This window comes from Rana temporaria, chromosome 12 (genome assembly GCF_905171775.1).
Source record: "Rana temporaria chromosome 12, aRanTem1.1, whole genome shotgun sequence".
NCBI lineage: Eukaryota > Metazoa > Chordata > Amphibia > Anura > Ranidae > Rana > Rana temporaria.
The window spans coordinates 123,622,966-123,649,524 of NC_053500.1; the positions used below are offsets into that span (position 1 = coordinate 123,622,966).

Sequence of the window (26,559 nt, forward strand, 5' to 3'; positions counted from 1 at the left end):
TTGTATAAATGAATAAAGGAAATGATGAGCGCAAAAATATAAATAAATGGTGCCAATACCACATCAAAATGTGAATGATAAGTGACAATTTAAACAGTGAATGTGATCCTCCTAGGTAGAGGGCCTGACATAAACACACAAACGCCACTAAACTAGTGGTGGCTGGGGTGTGCAATCAAGGGTAATAATGAACAGTGTCCAATAAGTGATAATGAAAATCTTGATAAATATAATGTCCCAAAATGGCAAAACAATTGCAGTGATTCCTATGTGAAATATGGAAGCGATGTGCTATATCTCTTATAGAATGATGAAAACATCCACACGACAGGTGGGCTCACAATGCGCTTACCTCCCCCATAATGGGTAATCAGCCTTAGAAATCCTTAAATGGAAAGCCTGCAGTTCGATCTCCTCTCCCAATGGATGGTCTGCGATGTCCAAGCACTCTCTCCAGAGACGTGTCCTTCCCACTGAATACAGGTTCCTAGGCTTCACAAAGATGGCCGCGCCGTATCCATATAATTGCCAGGGATATCAACAGAAAAAAGCTCCCATAGTGAAGAATTTCCCAAAAGGGATTTATTTATAATTCAAACAATAGATAAAAAGATAGTCCAAACATGGAAAATTGAAAATAAAAATCCAGCAACGTGTGACGACAAGCAGCGATGTTTCAAACGAGATGCCGCGTCACTTCCGGTTACGTCTAAAATGCCTCGTTTGAATTATAAATAAATCCCTTTTGGGAAATTCTTCACTATGGGAGCTTTTTTCTGTTGATATCCCTGGCAATTATATGGATACGGCGCGGCCATCTTTGTGAAGCCTAGGAACCTGTATTCAGTGGGAAGGACACGTCTCTGGAGAGAGTGCTTGGACATCGCAGACCATCCATTGGGAGAGGAGATCGAACTGCAGGCTTTCCATTTGAGGATTTCTAAGGCTGATTACCCATTATGGGGGAGGTAAGCGCATTGTGAGCCCACCTGTCGTGTGGATGTTTTCATCATTCTATAAGAGATATAGCACATCGCTTCCATATTTCACATAGGAATCACTGCAATTGTTTTGCCATTTTGGGACATTATATTTATCAAGATTTTCATTATCACTTATTGGACACTGTTCATTATTACCCTTGATTGCACACCCCAGCCACCACTAGTTTAGTGGCGTTTGTGTGTTTATGTCAGGCCCTCTACCTAGGAGGATCACATTCACTGTTTAAATTGTCACTTATCATTCACATTTTGATGTGGTATTGGCACCATTTATTTATATTTTTGCGCTCATCATTTCCTTTATTCATTTCCTATATTTGTTGTTAGTACAATTCAGATTTGAGCTGCATTAATTTATATTTAGTTTGTTTGTATTTTTTCACCCTCACTTTGTTAGTATTGGCTAGCGCTTTAGTCACCTCTTTTTTTCAGCTTGTATAAGGCCCCTTTCACACTGCGGCGTTGGGTGCGTCGGCGGTAAAGTGCCGCTATTTACCGTAAATTTGGTGGCGCTATTCGGCTGCTAGCAGGGCGCTTTTAACCCCTGCTAGCATCCGAAACAGGGTTAAAACCACCCGCAAATCGTTGATGCAGCGGCCCTTGGCCCTCATTCATTTCAATGAGCAGGAGCGGTGGAGGAGCGGTAAACACACCGCTCCTTACCGCTCCAAAGATGCGGCTAGCAGGACTTTTTTTTACCGTCCTGCTAGCGCACCGCTCCAGTGTGAAAGCCCTCTGGGCTTTCATGTTGGAGATACAGTAGCGCAGGGATATGCAATTAGTGGACCTCCAGCTGTTGCAAAACTACAAGTCCCATCATGCTTCTGCCTCTGGGTGTCAGAGTCTTGCTATGCCTCATGGGATTTGTAGTTCTGTAACATCTGGAGGTCCGCTAATTGCATATCCCCGCAGTAGCGGCTCTTTCAGGGCGCTTTGCAGGCGCTATTTTTTGCGTTATAGTGCCTTCAAAGAGCCTCAGTGTGAAAGGGGTCCAAGAGCAGAGTGAACAGCAAGCTTTTATGATGCACAGTGGTGTAGTGGTTAGCACTTCTGCCTAGCAACACACTAAGGTTACTGGTTTGAATCCCAACCATGACACTACCTGTCTGGAGTTTGCCATGTTCTCCCTGTGTCTGCATGGGTAAATTGGCAGTGAAATATAAGTACCTGTAATAATAATACAATTTGGGCAAGCCTCAAGCTACTTTTTCTAAGCCTTAAAAACACCCTTCAGCTCCTGTTTGGAAATGTTACACACAAATTTTAATTGGAGTGCTGATTGCGACTTTAAACAAGCTTCTAGCGGACTTTTGGCAAGCTTCAAGTGGTGCTGAAGCCTGCTAGCAGCTTGTTTAAAGTAACAATCAGCACTCCCATTAGAATCTCTGTTCAACATTTACTAACTGGAGAAGAAAGGTAGTTTAGAAGCTTCAACAAAGCTTACTGAAACCTCTGCTGTTCACACTGCTCTTATACAAGATGAAGTCTGTATGAATCAAGCCATAGACCTGACAAAGTCAATCAGCCGTTGTGCCTGATGCCATTTACATTTGGATTCTGCAGTAGATTTTAACCATATGATAATGTGTTTTTAGTAAGTTTTATATCCGTTGGCCCGGATTCAGAAAGGAGATACGACGGCGTCGTAACTCTGAGTGTGCGGGGTCGTAACTATGCGACTGATTCATAGAATCAGTTACGCATAGATTTCCTTAAGATCCGACCGGCGTAAGTGTCGTATCTTAGGCTGCATATTTACGCTGGCCGCTAGGTGGTGCTTCCGTATATTTACGCAAGGAATATGCTAATTAGGTAGATACGCCGATTCAGAAACGTACGTCCTCCCAGCGCATTTTTTTGCGTCGTTTGCGTTCGTTTTTTTCCGGCGTAAATATACCCCTGCTATATGAGGGGTATCCTATGTTAAGTATGGACGTCGTTCCCGCGTTGAATTTTGAAAATTTTACGTCGTTTGCGTAAGTCATTCACGAATAGGGCTGTACGTAAGTTACGTTCACGTCTAAAGCATTGACGATTTGCGGCGTAATTTCGAGCATGCGCACTGGGATTTTTTCACGAACGGCGCATGCGCTGTTCGTAAAAAACGTCAATTACGCGGGGTCACATGTAATTTTAATAAAACACGCCCACATCATCCACATTTGAATTAGGCGGGCTTACGCCGACACACATACGTTACGCCGCCGTAACATAGGGCGCAAGTTCTTTCTGAATACGGAACTTGCGCCCTAATTTACGGCGGCGTAACGTATCTGCGATACGCTACGCCCGCCGATAGATAGACAATTCTATCTGAATCCGGGCCATTGTCTTTACTATCATGCCTGTAGGCATTGTAATTCTATCACAATATTTTTTTTAAAAGAATTTTAGATTAACTGATGACAAGACACTAACAAATGGTATTTTTTTTTAGAACAACAGAGAACTGTGAACATATATTTATTTTTCATTTATTTTTTGAGCATGTAAATGTCTGTAAATGGATTTATTTAGTCTAGTTATAGACACGTGTATTGTAGAACAAGAAGCTACAGGCAGAATTACTTGATTGAGTGGTAAATAAAATATTATAGCGTATAAGGCGCAGTGTCATAGTGACCATTAGCTGGCTGATGACCCTTGGAGGGCCTGTGCGAACGCTCATTCATGAATGCTTTTTTGTTTACCACTTATTGCAGAAATGGGAGACGCATCCCGATGTGTTTATTAGGTAGAGACGGCACGCTTTCTCTCCAGTTTGTATAAAGTTTCAGGCGCTGATCGACTTAAGTTTTCCCAGCTTCTGATAGAAGTTGTACAGAGAAGGCCATACATGGATCAAAGCTGAACTGGTTGAATTTTGATCTGTCTAAAGCAAGTGGTTCTAAACCTTGGTCCTCAAGTACCCCCAACAGGCCATGTTTTCAGGTTTTCCTTTATCTTGCACGGGTGCCTTAAAGCGGTGGTTCACCCTGCTGAACAACATTTCAGCATAAAATTCGGCATCGTAGCGCGAGCTACAGTATGCCGGTCTTACATTTTTTAACCCCGTACTCACTGTTTAATCGTACATAGACGATTCCGTCTGCCGCGGGGAATGGGCGTTCCTAGCAAGAGGGAGGGTGATTGACGGCCGACTCTGGCACGTCACGCTCCCCGAAGACAGCTGGAGTAGGTCTCGGCTCTTCACGGCGCCTGCGCACAGGCTATGCGCAGGCGCCGTGAAGAGCCAAGCCTATTTCGGCTATTTCCGGAGAAGCGTGACGCGCCAGAGCCGGCCTTCAATCACCTTCCGTCTGGATTGGAACGCCCATTCCCCGTGGGCAGACGGAATCGTCTAGGTCGGATTAAACAGTGAGTACGGGGATAAAAAATGTAAGACCGGCATACTGTAGCTCGCGCTACGATGCCGAATTTTATGATAGAATAAAAAAAAAAAATGTGTTTTTTATTCTAGGGTGAACCCCCGCTTTAATTCAGAGTCAATGGCTTGGTATTTTGCTATTTTTTTTTTCTCCCAAAAGAGAAACGTGGCCTGTTAGGGGTACTTGAGGACTGAGGTTGAGAACCACTGGTCTAAAGGCTGGTACACATGGGCCTGAATATCGGCTGGTTCAATAGACTGGCAGACATTCGGCCTGTGTGTACATTACACTGAAGCTGGTCTAACGACTGGCTTTAATCAAATGGTCATGCTGGAAAACCAGAATTCCATCATTGCTTGCAGCCAATGGCTGTGAGCGCTGATCAGCGTGTTCTGGTGGGTGGGGGGTGGGCAGTCCCCCTGTCAAAACAATAGCTCAGCGGGGGAGACCGCCACACCAACATTGCTTATCCTGTTTTAAAATAATCTGTATGCATTTCTTTGTTTAGTCAGGTCCAGTCCGGTCACATGATTCAGCAGCTCCTTCACCCCTGTGGAAGGCAGTGCTCAACAATGGCTGTGAATTCCCAGAGTCATGATGTCATCCATAGACTCCCATGGCCCAGCCGTTGTCGGTGCTCCCTCCTCTCCCCTGCAGGAACCGACACAAGCAAGCTGGACCGACTGAATCACCTGACCAGACCAGAGTGAATTAGAGGTAAGTAGACAGATTTTTTTTTATTATTATTTTTTTTATACAGGATATGTAGGAGAGGGGGAACAGTTAGAGTTAGCTTTTTCTTCCATTGGCATTGACGAAAGATTATATGGAGAATATGTGGTGTAGCACCCTTTAGTGTGCTAGAATAGGTGAGATGTTAGTATAAGAATATTTGGCCCAGCTGAAAGCCAGGCCTGGGTTAAATCTGGGTCAGGGCTGAGTGAGTCAGGGAGGCTGGATGACTTAGCAAGCAGCATCTCTGGTAACTCCCCCTGCTTTCTGGAACCTTGGAGAAGCTTCCAGAAGTAGAGGACAAAGTTAAGGAGGAGCTGCCTGAAGCATTGATGAGGGCCCCAGCCAATCCTCAGTAAATGGGCTGCAGGAGCAGTTGGGTGGAAGATGGAGACGGAGAGATGAGGAGGCTGTCGGTGGCCCTTGAGGGTGCCCCCTAGTAAGCAGCTCCTACTTAAGGTGCGCTGCAGTGGGATTGATACATACCCTGTTTAAATCCTAAATTACCTTTTTTTTTTTTTTATCTGGGCCAGCCTAGACACATGATTCAGCAGCTCCGCCTCTCCTGTGTAAAGGTGCTCTCAACAATGGCTGTGAATTTCTCGAAGTCATATTGTCAACCATAAACTCCCATGGTCTAGGCATTGTCGGCGCTGCTGCCTTCTCCCCTGCAGCAGCCACTCACTGACACAGGGGAGCTGAAGATGCTGGATCACATGACTGAGTAAATATAGGTAAATACACAGATCATTTTTTTATACAGGGTATGCAAGATAGGTGGGTGGAAACGTGTTTAGGAACAGCTAGAGTTAGGCTTGTCTTCCACTGGCATTGACAAAAGACGCTATGGAGAATATATGAGATTGATACGATGGCACTTGACGGTAGGTAAAGTAGCAGAGTAAGGTACAGCAGCCACTATGCCCTTGGACACCACAGACCCCACAATACGTGGACTAACTTCACAGATCTATGAGAAAGTGATTGTGTTGAGTATGTCTCAGATAAAAGCCAACTTGAGGCCTTCAAAACTGCTGTAGCAGATTCCTTATAGTTGGTAGGTGAGTCCTTAATAGAGGAGCCACATTAAACCTCATCAGTAGCAAAGAGGATGACATGGCTTGGGTGCACTATTTACAGTGAAGTCAAAATGAGAAGCCACTTGCTCCTGTTAATTATACAGTACTTATTAAATTGATCAACAATAAGACTTTGAGCTTACAAACACTTGTCTTCCTTCATCTTTGTCCATCAGTCAATATAATGGTTCAAGATTGGTCTGCATTACACATCAAAGGACCCATGCACCAATCTTTAGGACTTATCGTTCATTTCATCTGCCGATGGGAGTGTGGAGTTGTTTGTTCGTTCATCCAAATGGAATTATTTATTGTCCTATAAAATCATTGTTTCCATGATTATCTCCATTCAAAAAGTCATCCTCGCTTTGCGCATAGGAAAAGCCATAAAAAGCATTTGAGCAACTGGAACTGCAGAGGGCTAGGTCGGGTGTGCGGCTCAGAGAATTCGACACGGCCTCCTGTGTAAATTCTGGATCAAAGTGACGTAGATCAGCTGGACCAGCCTGGAAGGAGAAGGGTTTGACCATTTTATTTACTTAACATTTTTTCAGCTGATTAACTTTATGGGGTTGATTTCCTAATCTGGTGCAGCTGTACATGGTAGCCAATCAGCTTCTAACTTCAGCTTGTTCAATTAAGCTTTGATAATAAAACCTGGAAGCGGATTGGTTTCTATCCAGAGGTGCACCAGATTTTGCACTCACAATCCCTATATCTTAACTGCTATACCACAGATCTTTATTTTTAGTCCTTTTTGGAAAAACACAGATATAAAGATCATATACCTATTTCCATAGGTCACTGTTTAACTCAACTCATTTTGTAACCTACATTTTTTTGTCAATAGGGCTCAGTTATGTCTACAAAGGTGATTTAGAATGTATTCAAGTGCTGGGTGTTTACTAGATGTAGCACCCTCCTAGTATAGCGTAGGCTGCTAGGCAAATTTAGTTTAGCTCCTCTGAAATCAGTGGAGCAGGGATTGATTGCTTAGGACTGCTCCGTGTTTCACAGGTTGTTGTTCTGTTACTTCCCCCTGTCTTCTAAAGTAGTGGTCACCAACCCTATCCTCAGGGCCCCGCTCTGCTACCCAGCTAAATATGCCCTGCAAAGCACTGATCCCACCCATCAACACAAAAAAAACGCCCTTCACAATACTGAACATGCCCTGCAAGTGCGAGGGAGAATAATTCTCTCCCTCTTCGCTTGTCGGCTATTATCTCAAACATACTGCGCATGTGCCATCACGCTGTCACAACAGCTGATCGGGAAATCAGCTATTGTGCCGTTCCGTATTGCACATGCGCAGCCCGAGCAGGCATTTTTCGATAGTGGGCACTATTCAACAGAACACCAGCAAGTGACACATCCTCTGTCTGCACACTCCCCACTCTCTGTAAACACTAGTCCTCTAAGGCCGCGTACACACGATCAGTCCATCCGATGAGAACAGTCCGAAGGACCGTTGTCAACGGTTAACCGATGAAGCCGACTGATGGTCCGTCATCCACTAACATCCACTTGCACATAAAAAATACAGTACATTGGTGTCCGGTCTTCATCCATCAACAGACAGAAGAAAAACGGACATACGGAACGCCCGTGTAAAAGGGGCCCAATGCGGGCACAGATGGAAATAAAATATGGCAGGTGTTCTAATCCCTCTCCACTCCATCCAAAACAAATAAAACATTTTTTTTAGCATTTTGTTATACTTTACATTTTAATCAATAAACTCTCTGGATTTTTGTATGGATTCTGGAGCTGAATTTTTTGATTGATAAGTAGACCCCTGTTTACTTCTCTATACAAGTGTACTCTATGCCAGCCCTCAAAATTTCCACTCGCCTACTAGCATTTGGCGAGTGGATTTAAGCTGGGGGCGAGTGATGACAGGGCTGCATGACCAATCTTCCTTCAATCTGTGCCTACACTTAGAGTCCCGATGAGATTGGTGGCTGAAGAGGAAAGACGCATGCTCGGGAAAAGTAGTCTGGTGAGCCGCACACAGGCAGAGCAGTACAGGCATACCCCACTTTTAAGTACACAATGGGACCAGAGCATGTATGTAAAACGAAAATGTACTTAAAGTGAAACAATACCTTTTTTAACTTCTAGGGTGTAGTGGGGGGTCAGGGACTGTAGTTAAGGTCTCAGGGGCTGTAGTGGGGGGTCAGGGACTGTAGTTAAGGTCTCAGCGGCTGTAGTGGGGGTGTCAGAAGCTGTAGTTAAGGGTTCCAGGGGCTGTAGTGGGGGTGTCAGGGGCACCCGGGAACAGGGCGGGCCATGCTCTCGGAGCTTCAGCTCCTTCTACTGCGGCTGCAAAATGTCTGTACAGTACTTGTAAGGCACTTTACATACACTCACGGGTATGTCCTTACTCGCGAGTGTATGTAAAGTGAGTGTACTTAAAGCGGGGTATGCCTGTACACAGGTGCTCTCCTTACAATTCTCATTAAGCCATGGGACCTAACAGTATGACCTCTTTGAGCCTGCCCCCCCTCCCCCGGGCCCCGACCAATGTAGCTGGAGAGCAGAAAGTAATGAGTGAGGTGGAGAATTGCAAAAATTACCACTCCGGCGCAGCGCTCACTGAAAGTTGCCCTGACATGAGAGCGGCAGCCTTCTAGTTTGTGCAGTTTTCTTCTCCTTGTGCTCTATGTAAGTGTCCAACAGTTTAGCCTGAGCACTGTGAACAGACTGGTCTCAATGTGTGCTGTGCGCTGTCAGTGTGGGCTGTGCTATGGTGTCAATGGCTGTGCAGTTGTGTGGATCTCAGCGCTGGATTGTACTCCCTCCCGCTGTGCTGCAGCTCCTCTCCTCTCTGCCAGCCTGAATAAAAGGGGGAAGTGGGGACATGCAAGCGTGGAGCCGCACACACAGGCTCCTGATGATGAGATGAATGGGAGAGAGAGAGAGGATGGATGGGAGTTGCAGAGGAGACAGCAAAAGAATGGGGAAGAGACCCAGTTCCAGTGCCCTGTCCCTCTGGTCTGCCCCCAGTGCCCTGTCCCTCTGGTCTGCCCCCAGTGCCCTGTCCCTCTGGTCTGCCCCCAGTGCCCTGTCCCATTTTGTTAAAGTTGTTGTTGGTAATATTGAATTTTGTAACTTGATTCTGCATAAAACATTGTCATTCCATGAGATAATCTACGAGGGCGTGTTTACGGGTGCAATTAGGCGCAGGGCAGTGTATGAATTATGTGGGGCAACTGGTGGCGAGTAACTCTTGAGGCCTGGCTAGTAGCTCAGGACTTGAAATTTTGAGCCCTGCTCTATGCTACAGTTTAAGTCTCTGCATGTTGTGTTTTACTGTTGTAACATGTTGGCACAGCCCACCTGCATTACAGCATGCCACAATGCATGATTTCTCCAGCACTGGGACCCATTCGAAATAACACAGTGCACCTTAAAGATCATATAGCGTATTGCAGTGCATGCATTACCACAGCAAGTGTGAAGATGTACTAAGACCAACCATCTTCAAAAAAGATTCATTAGATATTGCAGGATTACATTCACTCACCACGTTGGGGTTATAAGGCGGGGGAATCTTCTTTTGATACAGATCTTCCCAATTAATGGGACTGAAGAAGACATGATTCTTGATCTCCAGCTGCAGAAAAAATAAAAATTTTCATTAGAACAAGATACACTTTATATGAAATATTTAAGTTGTGTTATATTACCACACTGCAAGCTCGGCACTCATCAATATGTGAAGGGTTCTTAGAAATAACACTGAGTTATGCCTAGGGTCACTAATATGCCTTTCCTGTTCATACTAGATCTACTTCAGTACACTGAGGTTGCCATTGTATTGCTCAAATAATATAGGTCTTTAAAGTACGGTAACCAGTTTTTTCATAGTATGTCAATGCGCCTGTGTTCAAGCCTTTACATTCCCCATACTAGGACAAGTGAAACGTTTGATTTACAGCATGCCCAATGATCATCCTCTACTTAGACATGTGCAATTTGTTTCCTTAATTCGGAAAGATACGAATGAACAAAAACCCATTTAACAAATTTTTCGGAATATTCAAAAATTCTGAAATTTGAAAATAAGAATGAAAATTCAAAAGAACGAAAATAAAAACGAATCGTATTTGATACTTTCACCAAGAGCCAAATTTGAAAGGAAATTCCAATGCCTATAATTTAATAGTTAGTTATTAGTTAGTTCGAAAACCTGAAAATAAATAATAACTATTAAATACGAATTTATCTGAAATAACGAATGCTGCCTCTAAACGAATGGAACAGAGCGAATAAATAATAATAAAAAGTAATTTGTTACATTCCATTTGTTTAGATACGGTATTCGTTATTTCAGATAATTTGTAACTTCCGATAAATTTGTATTCGTTACGTTCACTAACAAATTTTAAAGGATTTCAATACCTATAATTTAATAGTTTTGTAATGGTTAAGTTATTATTAGTTAGTTATTATTTCTGATTTTCAGGTTTTCGTTTTATTTTCGGATTTTCGTTCTTTTGAATTTTTATTCTTATTTTCGAATTTCTGGATTTTCGATTAAAACGAAAACTAACACATTTTTCGGCCATGCATATGTCTACCTCTAATCCATAAATTTCTTCCATGCTCCGATTGCCTTGTTCCACTGCCAGACCCATATGAAATAGCTGTACTAGCTTCACACAAAGCGTGTGAAGTGTTGGCATTCACCTTTCTACTACAATTCAATGCATGAAAAGATGATCGCAAGAACAGAATGCTGCCACATAACAATGGATAGGGCTTGCATTGACAACCCTGTGTCATTTTTTTCTTTTCGGGGGAAGTGGATACACAGGAGTTTTCACATGGTACCAGGGCAGATCACAGTGGGCCGGTACAACGATCAGTAAGGCCTCGTACACACGACCGGGTTTCTCGGCAAAAACCAGCAAGAAACTTGCTGGGAGATATTTTTTTGCCGAGGAAACCGGTCGTGTGTACATTTTCGTCGAGGAAACTGAAACTCGACTAGCCAAAAAGAGAGCAAGTTCTCTATTTCCTCGACGGGAATGGAGAAAATTGCCTTGTCAAGTTCCTCGACAGCCTAACAAGGAACTCGACGAGGAAAACGATGTGTTTCGCCCGTCGAGTTCCTCAGTCGTGTGTACGAGGCTTGATCGTTCGTGTCTGGTGGACATAGCGGGTCACCAATCCCTGTATGTGAGAGCATGCATTAGCAGACGATGCAGGAGGTCGAACAGGTACATCCACCTGCATTGGCGCTGCTCCCTTCCAGCCATAGTACTTAAACGGCGGTTAAGGTGGCCATACACTAGTAGGATTTAGTTTAAATGTTTTCTTGTTTTAATATTTCATCTTTTGTAATTGTTAGTTGGGTCAAATTGACGTTCATGTTTGACCAACGTGAAAAGAAAATTCAAAGGAGCAGAATGGAAATTTTTTCTTGTTGTGTAATATCACCAAGCTTTCTGTATTGAATGACATGCTTTCTTTAGCCCACAGAAATCAGTTTCTACCACAAAAGAGCTAGTTTATTGTATTTGACCCCCCCCCCCCAGGCCAAATGTTTCCAGTCCTCCTCAGATAGGACATAGACATAGGGCAGTTTTTGAGCTCGGGACCTAGAGTTTTGCTTGGGCACATGTTCTCCCAGAGAATTTGTCATATGATTCTAATAGTTTTGGATTTATATGACTCCTAAGCAGTGGATTACTATGCTAAGCCACAGTCTTAACTGTCCCAAAGTAAAGATTAATGAATAACCCAGAGAGTTGTGTATCAAGGCTCTTCATAACCTGATGCATACCAGGACCAAAGAGGTGTGCTGGTTGTGTAAAAGGCTCTTTGTTACAAACTCAACCCCCCAAAAAAAGTGCTTCTTTTGTAAGTCTGCTGTTGTGCCAACGAAGAACAGCAAAATAATAGTGTTTTTTTCAGGCTGGGGAGTAGGAAAATAATATTCTATGCTGAAACTAAGCACCAGTGCACCAGTGTTTAGTTACCGTGACTTGAAAACCAGGAAAGGATTTACCCTTCTATTTGTCCCAGTGACCATTGCCACTGGGAAAGAAAATGGTAGGAAAAAAAATAGGCCCAGATTCACAGAGAGCATGGCGCACATTACGCCACCGTATCGCACACACCGTACGGCATGCCAACGTAGCACGGAGAGGCATGCATTGCATTCAGCAAGCCAGTGCTCCCAACGCTGCGCCAGCGTGGCGTTGGTTTCGAAGGCGCACGCTGGCGTAGGTGGAAGTGGGCGTGACCCCATGCAAATGGGCCGAGCGCCAGACAGGTACGTATCACGAACTGCGCATCCGCCGTGACGTAGACGCATGCACAGCACCCCACTGCGCCTGCTCACAACCACGCCGGCACAACTGCCTAAGCTACGCCGGATCACCTCGTACGCCGTGAACATAACAACGTACGCCCAGCCAGACACACGTCCAACGCACAATACGCCGGCTTGTGTTCCCTGGTGCAGACCTGTGCATGTCTGTTGCCGGGTTGCACCTCATTTATGGGAATAACTTTACGCCGGATGTACAACTTACGCGCATCTCGCGTAGCATGCGCCAGGCACACGCACGTTCGTGAAACGGCGTATTTCCCTCATTTGCATGTTTGAATGGCTAATCAATGGGAGCAGCACCATGCGCCCAGCCCAGATGTGCGCCCACCCTACGCCGGCGTGTGCAAGCTACGTCGGTGGGGTGTAGCCTGTTTTTAGGCGCATGTTGGTTCGTGGGTCTGCCACACAAATACCCCAGCGCACATTGGCACTTACGTCGGCGTAACGTGTTATACGTCGGCGTAAGTGCTTTGTGAATCTGGGCCAAAATATTTAAGTGTTCACCAGAACACAAATAGGGGGCATTTTCCACTGGGATACCTGTTCTGGTGGCAACTGTCTAAAGCTGACCATACCCTATACAATTGAATTATATAGCATACTATACTGTCTAAAGCTGGCCATACACAATGCCATCTACCGTCCTCTAGATCTACCATCAACTATGTAGTGCAAGGACCTCCCTGATTTGAGAGGGAATTAAATGGGATGTTTAGATGTTTCCTCATATTACATGTTTTTTTGTAACTTAAAAGAAGTTTGTATAGCATTATGGCTGGTTAGAGAGGGGGTTTTGCTTATTTTGGAGATATTTCCTCTTACTTCCTGTTGTGTCTAACAGAGGAAGTGAAGGTAATTCTCGCCAATGGGACACAATCTGACAGGTTTTAAAAATCAACGAATCTATCCAAAACAAAAAAAAAGTTTTGGCTTTGAATACAAGAGTAGGCACCATCAGTAACCTTGTAGGTGAAAATACAAATCCCATCATGCCTCTGCGACTGGGAGTTATGCCTATGGCTGTGAGTCAGGAGTTATGCCTTATGGGGCTTGAAATTCCAAAACAGTGCCAAGGCTGCCAACCCTTTCCCTTATTCTGCTGCATAGCAACCTGTGTTCTAAGAGCCTGCAGATCCTATACTGAAACTATGGGGCACAGGGACCCCAGAGTCAGAGGAAACTGTTTCAAGAGGTCACCTGCCAATACACTGTTATGCAATATTGATGCTATACTGCTCTAAATCATTTCATAAATGTTCAGTGTGCTGAGGTTACACCCTATCCCACAAATCAAACTAAAAAATAGAAGAGCAAAAGAAATATGGGTGTTCAAGGATGACCACTCAGTATATCTATTTCAACAAACGGCATGTATAATATAAAATAATAAAATCTTTGTTACAAAACATTAAAAGTTTCCACCCCACATAAAATAAAACCAACAAAGCAGCGATCAGAGAAATAGGAGCATTTCCTACGCGTTTTGTGGTCACAGTCGCTTCCTCAGGGCTTCACAACCTCGTCATCTGACAAAGTGCCTAATATCGACAATTTAAATCAAGCAAATTCATCATGTCAATCTGGGCTATGGGGAGGCGAAGATAGTGCCTGGCATAGATGAAACAAACCAGAAAGAAGAAGATTGGGAAAGGATTTTAGTGACCAAGTGTGATTCTCAAAGAATGGGACAACAGGAGGTAAATGGCATTTACACCATTGTCATCGTGGTCTGACAGCATTGGCAATAGGTCCATATACAGCACCATCAACAATAGTTACCATGAAGAACCGCTTCCATCATACGCTCTATATAGTAAAATTGTTCCTGGATGACACAATGCCCAGTGGTCCCCTTGCCTCCCGAGGTCCCTGCTCACATCAGCACATCCCTCTGACCGCTGCTTTGTTTTTGTGGGGTGGAAATTTTGCCCCCCATTGTTTTGTAACTTTGTTTTGTAATGAAGATGTGATTTTTTTATAATATACACGTCGCTTGTAGAGTGGTCATCCTTGAACACCCATACTTTTTTTGCTCTTCTACTTTTGGTTATATTTCATTCGGTTGATACCCACTCAGTATTGAGCTGGATAAGCCATTATTTACTATGTGCAGTGTCTCTCCCACATACATAATTTTCTGTATACCTTCCCACAAATCCCCACCCTTTTGTAGCAAAGTGTCACAGTTGCTGCATAAGCAATATCTGTTACATCATGTCAGACAACTGTATGATCTAGCATTCATACCTCCCATTGGGAGTGCCACAGACCAAAATTAAGTGACCCACAGGGCTAGATTTCCATCACTGAAGCTGGTAGGTGCAAGTCAAAACCCCATTGCTAGGCTCAACATTTTTTATACAGATCATTTTCTTGTTTTCTGCCCTGAGTGGCTGCATGCCCCCAGGTTCAGATGAGGAGCCGTAAAACCATGGCTCAAATGGGTTTTACCACCCCATAGCTGCAGGTATGAACAAAGCCTAATGCCTAGTACACACGATCGGCTCGGTCCCTTTTCCCCTGTACATACAGCCGGTTTTCCCAACCGGAAAACTACCAGGAGAACTTTGGTCGGGAAAACCGGCCGTGTGTATGCTCCCTCGCAGTGTTTCCCATAGAAAAACTGCGGGGAAAAAAGCCGTGATTTGTGGCGAGAAAAAAGAGAACAAGTTCTAATTTTCTAAACCGAAGTTTTCCTGTCGGGAAAACTGCTAAGGAGCATACACACGGACAGTTTTCCCGGCCAAAGGAAAACACGGCAGTTTTCCTGACGGGAAAAACGATTGTGTGTACTAGGCATAACAGTGAATCCTGCCCTGACTGAACCTTTAACTTATTTTGCTGGACACACAGAGGTCATACTATACGAAGAGCTATGAATATGTAATGGAAGGATATACTGTACAAAGTCAGACTTGGCACCCAATCGGCAATGCTGATCCTTGTGCAGAAGACCCTGGAGGATGTCGCAGGTGGCGGTTGTCTTTCCTCCTGGGAGTTGCAGCGGCTGGTTCAGAATGTTGTCATACATTTGGGAAACATCCCGGCTGTAAAACGGAGGCTGAGCAGAGACAAAGAAGGATGGATGTGAGAATGTTGAATGTCGGTGAGATAGTAAATACAGCTTAGTGATCAGAAGTAAATAGTAAGAGCCGGTTCACACTGCGGCGGCACGACTTCGGGGGCGACTCTGCAAGTCGTCCTGAAGACGACTTCAGAGGCGATTAGCAAAATGACTTCTGTATAGAAGTCAATGCAAATCGTCCCGAGCCGCCCCCAAGTCGTACAAGAAACTTTTTCTAAGTCGGAGCGACTATTGTACACGTCCTATTAGAACGTTTCTATTGCATAGAATGAGTCGCTCCAGTGTGAACCGGCTCTAATAGTGAATTAATACAGTAATTGTAAACAGAACAATACATACAAGGGAGGATATACAGTAGAGCTCCACCCATGGTGGTAGGAAAGAAAATTGCATAATGCATGGCCCAGTTTAAGGCTCTTTTTTTACACATGGGTGATAATGGTATTTCATGGCAATGTGTACTGCCCCAAGTGACATCATCTCTGCCTCTAGGTGGGCAATGGACCATCTGTTTTTACTACACCCTGACCACCCACCTATAGGCAGACATAGTGACATTTGGGGCAGTACATATTGCCACGACATTAACGCGACATGCCGAGTTTGACAGATGGCACCAACTGTCAAACTATGCCATTTAGGTGAATGGGACCACCTGCATAGCCAAACTATGACAGCAATCAAAATTATTTGATTGGTTAGCATTAGTGACACAGACACGTTTCTTTCCTCAGTATGGCCAGCACAGAAGCTCATGCAAGTTTTTTGGGATTCCATGATGGGGTGTAATTAGGGTTGCCACCTCATCCCTTTAAAACCGAACACATATTAATTACACAGGTTCTGTGGCTGATTAAGGTGGTAATGAAACTCGCTTGGTGTCTTATCTGCATTAAATTAGCCTCAGAACCTTTGTAATTCATATATGTTTGAGTTTAAAGGGATGAGGTGGCAACCCTAGGTGTAACCATGAGAAATTAGAAAAAACAAAAGAGTACAGGAACAACAGATCATTGAAGTCCAGAGTCCAGACAGACACATATGTAAAGAAATAGTCTAATAGGTGGATTCAGAGAGAGTTAGGCCGGCGTATCAGTAGATACGCCGACCTAACTCGGAATCTGCACCGTCCTAAGTTTAAGTGTATTCTCAAACTGAGATACACTTAAACCTAGCTAAGATACGACGGCTTGCGCCGTCGTACCTTAGGGTGCAATATTTAGGCTGGCCGCTAGGTGGCGCTTCCGTTGAGTTCGGCGTAGAATATGTAAATGCATGGATACGCCGATTCACAAACGTACGTCCGTCCGTCGCAGTAAAGATACGCCGTCTCCGTATGAGATACGCCGCCTAAAGATAAACATGCCCCCTAGGTGGCGTAGCCAATGTTAAGTATGGCCGTCGTTCCCGCGTCGAAATTTGAAAATGTTACATCGTTCGCGTAAGTCGTCCGTGAATAGGGCTGGACGTAATTTACATCCACGTCGAAACCAATTCGTCCTTGCGGCGTACTTTGCCGCAATGCACACTGGGATATGTACACGGACGGCGCATGCGCCATTCGTAAAAAACGTCAATCACGTCAGGTAACCCCCCCTTTTTAACATAAAACACGCCCCCTCAGCCTAATTTGAATTAGGCGCGCTTACGCCGGCCACATTTACGCTACGCCGCCGTAAGATAGGAGGCAAGTACTTTGTGAATACAGTACTTGCCTATCTAACTTAAGGCGGCGTAGCGTAAATACGATACGCTACGCCGCCTTAAAGATGCGGCGGTCTTTATCAATCCACCTAAGAGTGTGAATAACAGGTGGAGATAGTCCAAGAACAATAACATCGGAGACAAACTATGACCTGCCGACACCAGTCTGAGATTGCTCAACCTGGCCTTACCTCTTGTGCAAGCACCATGCCTTTTGTGAAAAGGGAGCAGAGAAATAAAAGAAAGAGAAAATGCAAAGGTGATGAGAGAAGAACATCTAACAGTGTGTACAAAAAGGATAGTACTATAGCTCTTTGCTCAGAAAAGATACTTGCCAGTCCATAGAGCATCTCATACAAGACAGCGCCTAAACACCACCAGTCCACGGTGCGATCATACGGCTGCTTCCTCAGGACCTCAGGGGCCAGGTACTGGGGAGTAGAGGTAAAGTCGTGGTATCAGAACACGAATGGAATCCATGCTCATTAGTAGATGGTCATAAAAGGCCAACAAAAAAATTATCCCTTGAGGCTGTGCTCATTTAGCTCTAGGGAAACAACATAAGGAGATACCTACCCAACCCTCCATTCCTCCCCACAGCTAGACTGGTCTGTGCAAGGTGTACACCCCCCACACTCCAGCGCTCTAGGAGCCTGATGTCATCAAGACCAGAGCAGAGTCTATAGTCCATGGATGACAGGACAACGAGGGAAAGCCCACTGCCGAATTGAGGGGAGCACCGCCTGCCGGGGAGCGGAGGATCAGCTTAGTAACATGTTTTCTCCTCTCTGTTAGACAAACCAAGCTATTAATCCTTGCAGTGTGAGCTGCAACATTTTTGATGCTTCTGGGTAAACGTTGGACGTCATACGTCACTTCCTGACGATGACCCGCACGGAGCTGAGGCGTGGAGCGCACGCCAGCCACAGTGATCCACACGCTGTAGAGCGTCTTTTGCTTAGCACTGCTGGAAAGACTCGGTGCCGGTCTGGAGGCACTTATAAATGTAAATGTGATTTTACATTTTTATTTTTATAATAAAAGCTAAACATATTACGCAATTATCGGTACCTTGCTTTTTATGAGAGCGTGACATAATACTAATTTGCAACTCCATGAGAGGATTTTTGGCACATTGGTGGAACGGACGGCAGATTGGCCCCAGGGAGAGGAGTGGTCAACCCTAAGATAAATTAAAGGCGCATATAACATCTAGTTCTGGTAAGTGCCCACTTCAGAAGTTGGTGGCGGTGGCACGAATTGGTGGAATAGCAGTTACATATTCGTTTATAACACAGAGCAATATATAAGTGGACTATAATAGACTTCCTGTTAGAGGTGCACAGGGACTTTGTTATGGGCACATTTTTTTTTTTTTATTTAATTCAACATCAATGTTATTGGATTTTGTTAAAAGCATAGTTTAAATGATTTTCACAGGTTGGGGTTCCTTTGTGTATATATTCACTTTTTTTTTGTATATAATTCTATATATTTTATATATATTTGGTTCATTATCATTTGTGTAGCAATAAGATTGTAGGATTGGCGCAGTACCATATTTCTCATTATTTTTTTAACACTTTTATTATATTGGAGGTGTACACAGTACCGCAGCAGATTCACAGCATTTAGAAAGAGGATTTGAGGGTTTTATATATAATATATATATATATATATATAATTTTTTTTTTTGTGCCGGTGACACATAAGATATATTAAAACATTTTATATGCCCAGAATTGGACTTTAAAGTTGATGTTAAACAATAACCATTCTTTTGACTTTATGACAGCAATATGCATATATTGCATACATGCGGTGGAAAGTGGGTGGACCTTAACACCCAGTTGCTGCATATATGTCTAGTTCTAGGATGCACTCCATCAGTGACCCCTGAACTGACACCGACAGGTTAACTTCCAACCATCGGAAGCCAGTAGGAAGCTAGTTCAATTAAGCTTTGGCAATAAAAACGTGGAAGCTGATTGGTTTCTTTGCAGAAGTGAGCCTCATTTTGCACTCCCCAGCTTTAGAAAATAAACCCAAAGGGGTAGATCCACATACAAATACATTGGCGCAGCGTATGTGAGATACGCTACGCCGCTGTAACTTACTTTAGGCCGGTTCGAATCCCCAAAGAATTTGCGCTGTAAGTTACGGCGGCGTAGTCTATCTCTGGCGGCGGAATTCAAATCGGTGATTAGGGGGCGTGTTTCACTCCCCGCGCCGAATGAACTGCGCATGCGCCGTCCCTAAATTTCCCGCCGTGCATTGCGCTAAATGACGTCGCAAGGACGTCATTTTTTTTAACATAGACGTGACTTACGTACATTCCGATTCACGGACGACTTACGAAAAAAAAGAATCAAATTAAACACGGGAACGACGGCCATACTTAACATGGCAAGTCTAACTATATGCGACGAAATAGCAGCTTTAACTATACGCCGGAAAAAGCCGACTACAGACGACGTAAAAAAATGCGACGGCCGCTCGTACGTTCGTGGATCGTCGGAAATAGCTTATTTGCATACCTGACGCGGAAAACGACGTGAACGCCACCCAGCGGACGCCGAAGAATTGCATCTTAGATCCGAAGGCTTACGAAGACGTACACCTGTGGGATCTAACCCAGAAGCCGTCGTATCTTGTTTTGAGGATTCAAAACAACGATACGACGCGGGAAATTTGAATGTATGCTGGCGTATCAGTAGATACACCGGTGTACTCGCTCTGAGGATCTACCCCAATAGTGTGCCATTTTTGCATGTCTTTTACCACTCTGTATACATTTTAGAAGATCTGTATACCTCAGGTGTCCCACAGAAGGTACAAGTGGTCTCTTCTGGCTCCATCCCCTCTTTGCAGAGACCAAAATCAGTCAGAACAACATGACCCTAGAAATAAGCAGGGAATAACATTCAGCTGAATTTTGCTGTTAAAGTAACTTTTTAGCTAAAACAAATATGTAAATAAAGTCCTCCTTGCAAATAAGCCAGTTAATAGCCCACTGAGTGCCATCTAAAACTGCCACCTCACTTTGCCTTATTTTATTTTTCAAAATCTCTTTTCACTTTCTTTTTTTTTCTTACCTGGCTGTCAAGGAGGATGTTTTCAGGCTTCAAGTCTCTAGAAAAAGCAAGATAAATAATAAGCATGTATTTGAAGAAGAACAAGCAGTTTCTGCTGTTAGGTTATAAAAAATATATATAATGTTTGGGGGTTCTAATTAGAAGGAAGAAGATGGCAGTGAAAATAGTGAAAAATAGTGAAAAATTACATTAGAATTGCTGCTTAACTTGTAATGCTTAACTTGTAATACCAACGGCCACCACCAGATGGTGCCAGCTCACACATCTGGTGATAATAACTTGTAATACCAACGGCTCACCACCAGATGGCGCCAGCTCACCTTCCAAGCCAAGTCGCCAGGATGCTATTTCTAGTCGCCATGGCGACCTGGCGACCGGGATTTGTCGAGCCCTGTCATATATATATATTAGCAAACAAGGGACTCATGCACATTAATACAGATGCAGTAGTTATATAAAATAGGTTAAATAATATATATAATATTGCATTATAGTAATTTAAAACAGAAATCCAGGCACAAAAAAAATCAGATTATGGCAGCTACAGTATCTCACAAAGGTGAGTACACCCCTCACATTTTTGTAAACGTTTTATTCTATCTTTTCATGTGACAACACTGAAGAAATTACACTTTGCTACAATGTTGTGTAGTGAGTGTACAGCTTGTATAACAGTGTAAATTTGCTGTCCCCTCAAAATGACTCAACACACAGCCATTAATGTCTAAACTGCTGGTAACAAAAGTACACCCCATAGACCCCTTTCACACTTTAGGCACTTCTCAGGCGTTTTAGCACTAAAAATAGTGCCTGTAAAGCGCCTCTCAAGCCTCCCCAGTGTGAAAGCCTGAGTGCTTTCACACTGGGGCGGTGCGCTTTTAAGATCGCTCCCACCCGCACAGCACTAGTAAAGCGCTGCTAAAATTAGCGGGGCTTTACTGCTAACACGGCCGTGCTAGCAGTGTGAAAGCAAAAGTGGAAATGTCCAAATTGGGCCCAATTAGCCATTTTCCCTCCCCGGTGTGACTTTTTAGGCTTATAAGGTCTCAGGTGTGAATGGGGAGCAAGTGTGTTAAATTTGGTGTTATCGCTCTCACTCTCTCACCTGAAACTGAGCTGCAGCACGGTGGCCAAGACCATACAGCGGTTTAACAGGACAGGTTCCACTCAGAACAGGCCTCCCCATGATCGACCAAAGAAGATGAGTGCACGTGCTCAGCGTCTTATTCAGAGGTTGTCTTTGGGAAATAGACGTATGAGTGCTGCCAGCATTACTGCAGAGGATGAAGGTCAGCCTGTCAGTCCTCAGACCATATGCCACTCACTGCATCAAATTGGTCTGCATCGCTGTCATCCTAGAAGGAAGCCTCTTCTAAAGATGATGCACAAGAAAGCCCACAAACAGTGTGCTGAAGACAAGCAGACTAAGGACATGGATTACTGGAACCATGTCCTGTAGTCTGATGAGACCAAGATAAACTCTTTTGATTCAGATGGTGTCAAGCGTGTGGCGGCAACCAGGTGAGGAGTACAAAGACAAGTGTGTGTTGCCTACAGTCAAGCTTGGAGGTGGGAGTGTCATGGTCTGGGGCTGCATGAGTGCTGCCGGCACTGGGGAGCTACAGTTCATTGAGGGAACCATGAATGCCAACATGTAGTGTGACATACTGAAGCAGAGCATGATCCCTTCCCTTCGGAGACTGGGCCACAGGGCAGTATTCCAACATGATAACGACCCCAAACACACCTCCAAGACAACCACTGCCTTGCTAAAGTAGCTGAGGGTAAAGGTGATAAGCCGCCTAAGCATGTCTCCAGACCTAAACCCTATTGAGCATCTGTGGGGCATCCTCAAACGGAAGGTGGAGGAGCAGAAGATCTCTAACATCCCACCAGCTCTGCGATGTCGTCATGAAGGAGGGGAAGAGGACTCCACTGGCAACCTGTGAAGCTATGGTGATCTCCATGCCCAAGAGGGTTAAAGCAGTGCTGGAAAACAATGGTGGCTACTCAAAATATTGACACTTTGGGCCCAATTTGGACATTTTCACTTAGGGGTGTACTCACTTTTGTTGCCAGCGGTTTAGACATTATTGTCTGTGTGTTGAGATATTTTGAGGGGACAGCAAATTTACACTGTTATACAAGCTGTAAACTCACTACACAACATTGTAGCAAAGTGTCATTTCTTCAGCGTTGTCACATGAAAAGATAAAATAAAATATTTACAAAAATGTGAGGGGTGTACTCACTTTTGTGAGATACTGTATATATTTCAGCTGTGCTTTTTCCTGTGTGTCTGGAGTACAGCTTTAATTAAAATATTTTATAACTTTAGTATGAACTAGAAAATGCATTTCCTGCAGAAAATGTGTGGATGTGCTGAATAGCTGATATGCTAAAGCTAACTGGATGAATAGCTTAAATTCGTAAGAAAAAGTTGAAGTGAGAATCAGCATTCCCACTAATTAGCATATTTTTAAAAGAAATTACATTTTGCAGGAGCTGCCCCATACAATTTCTACCATCAAAAATGCCCCCATCTAAATGCCTCCATCATAATACCACCATCAAAACTGCCTCCATCAAATTTCTCCCATCATATTACCACCAACAAACTGCCATCAAATTGCCCCATCTAAAACGACCCCCATCAAAACTGCACCATCAAAATTGCCCCCATCATATTGCCCCATCAAAAACTGCCCCCATCAAAAATTGCCCCATTAAAAAGTGCCCCCATCAAAAACTGCCCCATCAGAAACTGTCCTATACTATTGCCCCATCAAAAATTGCCTCACCCCATTTCCCCATCAAAAACTGCCCCATCCTATTGCCCCATCAAAAATTGCCCCCATCAAAAACTGTCACATGCTCTTATTGACTTCAGTGTTAAAAAAAAGTGTTAAAAAGCGTAATATTTTAAAAAGTATAAATAGTAGAAAAAAAGTTGAAGTCCCGTCATTAGTTGAGAGAGCTGAACATTTTAAAAGTTGAATGGTTTTAATAGCTGAAAGTATGCAGAAGTTACGCAGAGCCAAATAAAAACGTAAGGAATACAATTTAAATTAAAGCTAAATAAAAAAAACGAACAATAGTGGGAAATGTAAAACGGTTTTGTATTTTATTTTAATCTGTCTTTACAAAAAATAAAAACCTGCAGACGTGATCAAATGCCACCAAAATAAAGTTCTATTTGTGGGGAAAAAAATATAAAAATTTCATTTGGGTACAGCATTGTATGACCGCGCAGTTGTCATTCAAAGAGTGAGAAAGCTGAAAGCTGAAAATTGGTCTGGGCAGAAGGGGGGTTTAAGTGCCTGGTATAGAAGCGGTTAAGAAAAATCATCTGTTATTTTAGAGTCATCAAGAGATTTCAAAATCAACAACTTGAGTCAACATCGAGTTCCTCGGCCAGTTCAGCCCTGAAGCCGCCGAGGAGCTCGGCGGGCCGAGAGCTCCCATAGAACAACGAGAAAATAGAGAACATGTTCTCTATTTTCTCGACGAGTTCCTCGGCGGCTCCATCGGGCCGAAAGTGTACACACGACAGAGTTTCTCGGCAGAATCCGGCTCTGACCGAGTTTCTCGCCGAATTCTGCCGAGAAACTCTGTCGTGTGTACGAGGCCTGACAGGTTCTAATAATCCCTCTCCACTCCATCCAACACAAAAAATAAACAGGATTTACTTTTATTTATAATGTAATAAATGGGGGAGAAAACTATTGGTTTGGCAGTTAAAGGGTTAAAAAAAAAATGATTTCGTAGTGAAAGTGTTAAAAATAGAGAAATAATTGGGGTGTAATAACGAGAAAATAAAAGAAATGAAAATATGTTATCATAAGAATAGAGATCTTTATTTCAGCCATGGGACTGAAAGGGTTAAATCTCATTTACAATAACATCTTCTTAAAGGAGCCATGTCCCTATTAGATCCATATACTGATCCTACAAGCTGAATTCACAAAGTTCAAAAATAAGAACGTGGCTCCTTTAAGAAAAATTGGCAGTTTGAGATAAAAGGTCTTTGTGATGTCATAGCAGGCTGAGCCAATATAAGCCGTGCAGAGAGGGAAGACAGCAGTAGCTGAGTTTTCACTGACCAGTGAAGACGTGTTTCTAATCTCTCCTGAGATTTTTCTTGCGTTTTGATTCGATTTCATTGCGATTCGATTTCATTGCGATCTCTATTATTGTACATTTAAAGAGTGTTTCTTTATTTCTTAATAATGAGACAATTTAAATGTAAAAAGCTTTTTTCTCTGGAAAACACCAAAGAGAAAGCCAGCAAAGGAAGGGCAGCTATGGAAGGAGGTATCAGTGACCAGCCTGCAGATACCCCAACCAAAAAGCCCTCCAAAATGAAGAAGACCCGAGCATTTGTACGCGGCTGTTTCAGAGCCGTTGTTGGATGTTTCAGACCCGGCTGTAAAGCCAATAGACATCACCGGGATACAGACACCGAGATTGGTAAGTACTATGGATAGTGATCGATACAAAATGGATAAGTCACCTACACTCATTGATTGATGGCTCCTTCACCCCAAAACGATTCCTTTTCATAGAATTTTAGTGCAGAAGGAGATATTAAAGTGATTGTTAAGCCTCTAGTCTATGTGATCTTTATATCCTCCCCTCTGTCGAATACAAAGCTGCATCCTAGTGCCTGTGTGTTATTTAAAAAATAACCGGTTTCTACCGGTATAAAGCGTAAGGAAACCCATAGATTTAACAGTTTCAAAAAACATTTCTATTCCCGGCATGCTGGGAATGCCAACTGTCACATTGGTTGTGCTCTCAACCCAACTGTCATAACGGATCACATGTGCGGCGTTATGGCAGTTGAAGATTAGACAGAGACCAAGATGGATACATTCTAATACAAGTAGAAATGTTTTTTTTTTGTCTATAGAGCACAGGCACTAGGATGCAGCTTTTTATGTGACAGAGGGGATGAACAGATAAGCGATAGTGAGAGATGACAGGCAGGGAGGGTGAGGGGCGGGAGAGGAGGAGACACAGGGAGAGCTGCAGATAGCAGCTTATGATGGAGACATGTTCAGGGAGGAGGAGGAGACACGTACAGTGAGGGGGAAAAGGAGGGGGGAGGAGACACAGGGAGAGCTGCAAATAGCGTATGATGGAGACAGGTACATGGAGGGTGAGGGGGGAGGAGACACAGGGAGAGCTGCAGATAGCAGCGTATGATGGAGACACGTACTGACTCTGGTGTCAGGACTCTGCAGCCCTGATACATGGGAGTCAGTGCAGAGAGGGGGAGGGTAGAAACTGGTAGGATCAGCCAGATATTTCATACACAGCACAAGCACTGTAACAGGCTTAAAAAGGAACAGGATCTTTATTTATTTTTTGGGGATAACAAAGGTTTTAATGGTGTCAAAACACACAAAAAAAATATTTTGTTATAAAAACATATTTATTGGAGTCCAAAGTTACACATGTATAGGAATGGAAATAGATATTGATTAGAGGTCACCCCCCCCCCCATAGAGGCTGGGTGTTTAATAAGAAACAGAAGCACTGCAGATTACTCCCCTGCACATGAAAATTAAGAATCAGTTCCCTTTCTGACTTTTTATAGGAAGGCCACCATTGGTGATCCCCGTGTCCCTGTCATGTTGGGTTTATTAATTGTCCCTGGCATTGGAATTTTCAACTTTTCTCTGTATAATGTGAGGTTGTATATATATATAAATATATATATATATATATATATATATATATATATATAAATGTAGGTAAAAGTGCTAAACCTGATTCTTCTTTTTTTATTGCAGATGTACGCAGTATTTACTGCAGAGACAGCTCACAAGGCAGGACTGCCCTAGTGAGCGAGACAGAATATGAACGTTACACGGAGGCTTCAGCAGAATGTGACGTTCACACCGAGACTTCAGCAGAATGTGACGTTCACACGGAAACTTCAGCAGAATGTGACGTTCACACGGAGGCTTCAGTAGAATGTGACGTTCACACAGAGACTTCAGCAGAATGTGACGTTCACACAGAGGCTTCAGTAGAATGTGACGTTCACACAGAGGCTTCAGTAGAATGTGACGTTCACACAGAGACTTCAGCAGGATGTGACGTTCACACGGAGGCTTCAACAGAATGTGACGTTCACACGG

At 43.6% G+C, this 26,559-nt stretch overlaps 1 protein-coding gene across 2 annotated transcripts in view; it reads right to left on the bottom strand.

Moving 5' to 3' along the window:
* Positions 1-5,626: 5,626 nt before the first annotated feature.
* SGK2 (serum/glucocorticoid regulated kinase 2) overlaps positions 5,627-26,559 on the bottom strand; it is a 55,702-nt gene continuing 34,769 nt past the window's right edge. For both annotated transcript variants that reach the window (XM_040330491.1, XM_040330490.1), the window contains exons 7-12: positions 20,411-20,447; positions 20,129-20,215; positions 17,651-17,746; positions 15,432-15,587; positions 9,710-9,799; positions 5,627-6,689 (exon numbers count right to left, since the gene is read on the bottom strand). In XM_040330491.1, coding sequence (XP_040186425.1) covers positions 6,492-6,689; positions 9,710-9,799; positions 15,432-15,587; positions 17,651-17,746; positions 20,129-20,215; positions 20,411-20,447 — 664 coding nt within the window. In that variant the 3' untranslated portion in view covers positions 5,627-6,491. The remainder of the gene's footprint in view (positions 6,690-9,709; positions 9,800-15,431; positions 15,588-17,650; positions 17,747-20,128; positions 20,216-20,410; positions 20,448-26,559) is intronic.